We start from the raw sequence: 6,104 nt of genomic DNA, 5'->3' as shown, positions 1-6,104 counted from the left end.
CTTTGTTGCTTATTTCATTGTTTGAGGCTGAATTGTTTAGCTTGTATGTGTTGAATTGAGATGGACATGGCGGATATGAGACACAACTGTGGTTGTTTGTGAAGATAACTTCTTTTTTTTTTGATGATTTTTGTGATTAAAAATCCGCGGTTAATCCGCAACCGGCCCGCACAATCCGCGGATCCGCGGATGTAAAATCCGCGGGTGATTGGGCCGGTCACGGTTTGATTTTCCAAATCCGCAACTTTGACGGTTTGGTTGCGGGTGACCCCTAATCCGCAACCGTCCGTCCGTTGCACACCCCTAATCTCAAGTACTGTCAAAATTCTTGACTTCTCTCGAAATCATTTCCCCTGACTAAATCAGATTTCCTCCCCTCTCAGATTCTTCAATAGGGTTCACGTAATTCTCCATTTTCCTAGTAAGATCTCATCTTCTTTTATAGAAATTATTATTGATTTCAGTTTAAGGGTTGATTCTGTTTCAAAAGGCGTTCTCTCTAGGGTTTTCAAATTTTTTTTTCTTATGAAATTGTTGATTTATTGATTTTTCAGATGGATTGGCAAGGACAAAAACTCTCAGAGCAACTGATGCAGATAATGCTCGTTGCTTCTGCTCTTATTGCTTTCTCTGTTGGTTATGTGATTGGTTCTTTTAGGTTGATGCTGTTGATTTACCTTGGAGGTGTCGTTCTTACTACTTTGATTACTATTCCTAATTGGCCTTTCTTTAATCGTCATCCACTTAAATGGTTGGATTCGGACGAAGCTGAACGTAACTCTACACCACCGGAGACTGTTGTTCAGAAGAAAAAGACTTCGAAAGCTCATCAGAAGTAGGTTTTATAAGCATTTGCTTGATTTGGATTTTAGAGTTTTGGAAGAAAAGTATGTTAAATTGTTGGAATTCTGTTTCGGTGTAGTTGTTGCTTATACTTTGGTCATATCAAGAAAACTTAGAAGAAAATTAAGGGAAATTTATCTTTACTAATTGATTCTTATTTCACCCATTGCTTTAGCTTTTCTTGAATGTATTTGTCTTGCTTCCATTGTTTTTGATTATTACTTTTGCTGGTTGAAAGTGCTCCAGCTTGTAATGATCTTTGTCAGGGTTCACAACTGCTTGTTGTGTCTTTTCGATTGGTTGGTCATTGTCAAGCATACATTGTTAGGGGATAATATATCAAGGCTTTTTACTGTGTAGTGAATTGGATTGGGTTCTGTCTAGAGATTTTGAGCAAACCATCTAGTTGGAGAATCCTGATAGGGAAAGGTTTTCACATGTTATGTTAGTTCTTTGTTAAGAAGCTTCTAATATGCTATTAGTGGAAATGCTGATAGTTTGCAAGATCCTTGGTTTAGGTGTTTATGAGACATCAACGAATGATATTATGGTGCTCAACGAATGAATTTCTTTGTTACTGCATCTCTGATGTCTGGTAGAGTCTTCCATGGATGTGATTTCTAAGATTAGTTTTTGTTGCAAAGTGAATTAGGATGCACAGAAGTTCAGAATTATTAAATTATCACATAGGTTTAGCATTTCCGATGGATTGGCAAGGGCCAAAAACTCCCTGAAGTGCAAAAGTAGATTACTATGTATGTTGCTTTCACTTCTGCCGCTATCCTTTCCTTCAATCGCCATTCACTTAGAAGTTTGGATTCAATCAAAGCAGAACGTAACCCTAAGCATTGCAGCCTTTGTAATCTCCCCCAAAGAAGGTTTTGTTACAAACCTTGGGTTTACCTAATTTGGGTTAACATTGTTTTAGAAGATTATGTATTGTATGTTATTTTGGTGGAAAAGTTCAAAGCTCCACTGTGTATGTGTTTTTTTCCGGTCTTATCACTATTTCATCTTGTTCTTTGCTTTAGTTGGTTTCTGTTGTGTAGGTTCTGTTAATTTGGTTGTGGGAAATTGTTTTTCTGTTTTAAAAGGTATAAATTTTTGTGGGAAATTGTTGATATAGAGCCATTCCATCAATGATCATGGGAGACGCAGTGAATATAATATTTCCAATCTGGCAAACTCGGTTATAATAAGATATCCTCTTTCTTTGATTTGAAATACAACGTTTTTTTTTGCAGGAAAAAATAGATATCTTTGTCCTAAACATTACATACATTCACAAATGAAAATAAGACTGGTGACCAGGTCCTAACATCTATCCTCATCAAAACCATTTTGTTTTTCATTGAAACTTTTATGTTGTCCAACAGATCATGCTGCACATGTAAACAAAACAAAACAAAACAAAGCAGGCCAGTTACCTTAGCTTTTGATTTCTATTGAACATCACAAACGTTTGGTTTAATAGGATCTTGTGGTTTTCTGTTACATCAGATGAGTGGGTACAGAAATAGAACTTGGTGTTAGCTTATGGGGAGAAATGAAGACGAAGCTAAGACAACTGGCTTACTTGTCTTAATTTGACTAACAATTCTGATCCTGTCAGAAACGTGCCTGAAGCACTATGCTCATGACAAGACTTGCATCAGCTAAGCAATTACACTGAACATTAAACGGGACAGTATCCGCCATGGTTGGTCTTCTACGGTACTGATACAACACCACACCATGGTGAATCAAGTGGAGGTGATGTAAAGAAAATGATATTGATCAACTCCTCCAAGGCCCTCACCAATCATCATGACCTGCATTAATCAGGAGCACTCCATGGAGAAGTTTTAGAAGTTCCTTTCAGTATTTTATCTTCAGGTGATAGTGCCGTAAAATTCTTCCAGTTGTCAAGAACAAGTCGGAGGTCTTGAAGCTTATTCTCAATACCAACGCAACAGTTTGCGTGCATCGTACTAACTTTGTTCATATCTTTGCTTGGTTCACAAAACCCGCTGAAGTATGCTGTGTCTAGATACTTTATACTTAAACCCATAGCATTAACCGCTGGATCATGTTTAATGATTTCAAATACTGTTTGATCGTGAGAGTTGGGATATAAAACCCTTGTAAAACTCTAGTGTTATAGCATTCGCTTTTACGTAGTTGAATCCTCCATTTGCTCTGTTGTTGTGGTCATTGGCATCTCCAGTGTAGTGATCACAAGCAATAACCAGCTGATCAGCAGCATTCAAGTGTCGAAACAGATCCCTGAACCACATAATATCAGCATCCTGCAATGCAAAGTTTGGGGAATGAACGTCATTGTATTAGCCTGATTATCTAAAGCAAAAACGGATAGAACCTTACTGTGAATACAAAGTTGTATCCTAGCTCAAGGACTTTCCCCAGGAACTCGATTCTCCTCCACATTAGTTTAAGGTAGTCTGGTGTCATGAACCGTTTTTCAGCAGTAAAATTTACACCCGCAGTACTTAGAAAGTAGCAATGAGGATGTATGGATATACAACGACTATGCGCCTTTTCATCCATAGCCACAATCACCAAGTGGTTTAACAGTTTTTTGGTGTCTTCGCCTATCCGAAAACTTCCAAGGAATAGATCAATCACCGATCCCGTCTCTGCCCATGCATCATTTAGGGTTGTAAGTATTACAGTCCTGTCCGGCATGGACGCATTCCTCAGCACTTTAACAAGCTCCATTTGATCTGCACTCTGTTAATATTGTTGCTTCAACTTTAAGTTTGTTCTTTTTCTCTCTCAAAGGTGAGTGAATTTTACAAAAGATCATTCAACTCTAAAGCAATGATCATGTGGACGCGTCATCTTTTTAGGCAGATGGGCTGATAAGTGACAGGGAACAAGATTCTTTTCTTACACCTCTAGGAATCTTAGCAATTAAAATCAAAATCTTAGAAATAACAGTAGTAAAGTCTAAAATGATTTACTGGATTGCATAACCAACGAATGAAATGGGTGCATTGAGTGCACAAAATTTGGTATCCAGATATCAAAACTTTGCATAAGCCTAAACTATCTCTAGATAATAAGGTCTAGAATTTTAGTGTAATCAAGCTAAGATATCATCAATAATCTAACAATGAAGAGTTGAAGACCAACTCTCAACAATGTGGTAACTCTTACCTAGAAATTTTCCTGATTAGTGAATCAATTTCAAAAACACAACTAAAACTTCCTTACGAATAATAAAAATAGAGAGGCTTACAGTCATAGGGTGTGATTTCTTCCTTATCGACATATTCAGACGGCCTTCGAAAGGACTTGCAGAAAAATAGAAGAGTAAGCAGCCAAACATCATCAAAGCAAAGACGAACAAAGAGGCCTTAGGCTTGAAACTCGCCATCGTAGCAAATATATGTTTCTTTCTATTTCGGTTTCTACTGCCAAAGAAAGCAAAACTTTTGGCTTTAGTTTCCTTTGTGACAACTCTCAGGATATGGGATTTTTAAGATATTCATCTAAGTAGGAAGAAAAGGAAACAAAGGTTATTTGTAAACAAACTAGTATTGATCGAACTTGATATCCATGTTTTAAAAATGTTGTGAATTAGGTTTTGTATTGCAGTGTGATGTTTTTAAGTGAATCAATAATGATAGGAAAATCATTCTTTAGAAACTTCGCATGCAAACAATTAAAAATACTCGTCTTCTTTTCTGTGTCCATTATGTTGGAAATTTTCAAAATGTATGCATTTTGGTTGTTGGTTTGTAGAAATTTTTCGGGTTTTAGTTTGAAAACCTAACTCAAATATTGGATATCCATGCAGAATGCGGACCATTCAAGTGATTTATGGATCTGGCGGATGATTCGAGATAGTTGAATTAATTATTATTCACACGAAATTATGCGTTTTTGAAAATATCCTAACACATTATACAGTTTAAGGGCTCACGAACCTTGTCAATGCTAGATATTTACATCAAAAGGACTTGATGCATATTGCATGTTTAATAGGATTAGTGTAAAACATCCTACACCCCGTGGTCTCACAGAGGCTACCGTCAAAGATTATAGATGGTGTCTAAGGATAGCTTATGTGTAACAACATTCCTATAAAATGCTTGGAGGATATGCAATATTACCCGCATATTCACTTATTCGTTTTAGAACCCACAATTTGTCAACCATTTTCGTACCAGTTGGTAACTGGTTATAAGCTTGACATTTGTGTTTCTACACATTCTTGGCTGTGTTTTATATGTGTAAGTACGACTCCACATCGTATTATAATGGGTCATCGAAACAATTAAGTAGTTTTGTTGGATACAGAATTATCCGCATTTTGAAATCTTTGGCAGGCAATCTCTTAAACGCTCTATTTGCGGATCGTCACTTTGATGAGACAATCTTCCCATTGCTAGGGGAGATAGGAAAAGGATGTTCCAAGGGAACAACATGAATTGTCGTGGTGTGTTCCCACTGTGTCTCATGTTAATTCTTGTACTCACAAATGTAAATGTGAAATAAAAAGAATAATCGATTTTCAGAATGTGCACTGATATCGCTAAAGTGACAAGATCACACATACCAGTTGCAAATATGCCTGCAAGGTTATAAATCCTCAGTTTGGGTACACCATATACTAAGGTGTTACAACTAAATTTGGTGGAAGTGTAGTTCAGGCCGTGGCTCTATAAAAGAAGATAGAGAGACCATCAGGTTCGATTAATGCTCACCTAGAAAGGAAGTAGCTGAACAAGGCACAACCTAATTTATATAATTAATTAAATCATCTCATTATATTGTCTCTGATTATATCCAAAAATCAAACTGGAGGACGCTTCGAAGTTTAATTATTCTAGAGCAGTGAAATCCCAAATTATGAGAACACACGCGAGTCAATGGAAGGATCGTGCAAGCATATTAATGTTATTATTTTTATATACAGTTGCTCAAGTAAATAGAGCACGATGAGATGGAACCATGCTTCTTATTGTTTAAATGTCAACAAAGAGCATAACAAATATTATTATTACAAGAAATTAGTTGGAAGCCTAACAAGCTAAGCTCCAACAACGTACTACTACATTAGTTGAACAGGTTGTCGTGCTAGCCGAGCAGCGAGCCTCATGAGGCTAGCCTAGCAGCGAGCCTCATGAGGAACCAGCCAAGGGAGCTGAAGCAGATAGGGGGCAAGAGCTAACTCTACTTTCCATGTCAAATTCTGCAATATTGCGCCATCGAGGACTCGAACCTGGGACCTCCTGGAACACATCAAACCATTG

General features: G+C 37.2%; 1 protein-coding gene and 1 pseudogene across 1 annotated transcript; one reads left to right on the top strand and one right to left on the bottom strand.

Moving 5' to 3' along the window:
- Positions 1-284: 284 nt before the first annotated feature.
- LOC113281506 (probable signal peptidase complex subunit 1) lies at positions 285-1,019 on the top strand. Its single transcript, XM_026530277.1, has 2 exons — positions 285-421; positions 555-1,019. Exon 2 carries the CDS (start codon positions 555-557, stop codon positions 837-839), a length of 285 nt encoding a protein of 94 aa, XP_026386062.1. The 5' UTR covers positions 285-421; the 3' UTR covers positions 840-1,019.
- Positions 1,020-2,471: 1,452 nt separating this feature from the next.
- Positions 2,472-6,104, bottom strand: part of LOC113279006 — a 31,716-nt pseudogene continuing 28,083 nt past the window's right edge.

The sequence above is a fragment of the Papaver somniferum genome, chromosome 5, assembly GCF_003573695.1.
Source record: "Papaver somniferum cultivar HN1 chromosome 5, ASM357369v1, whole genome shotgun sequence".
Lineage (NCBI taxonomy): Eukaryota > Viridiplantae > Streptophyta > Magnoliopsida > Ranunculales > Papaveraceae > Papaver > Papaver somniferum.
This window is presented reverse-complemented; position numbering and strand designations above follow the sequence as displayed.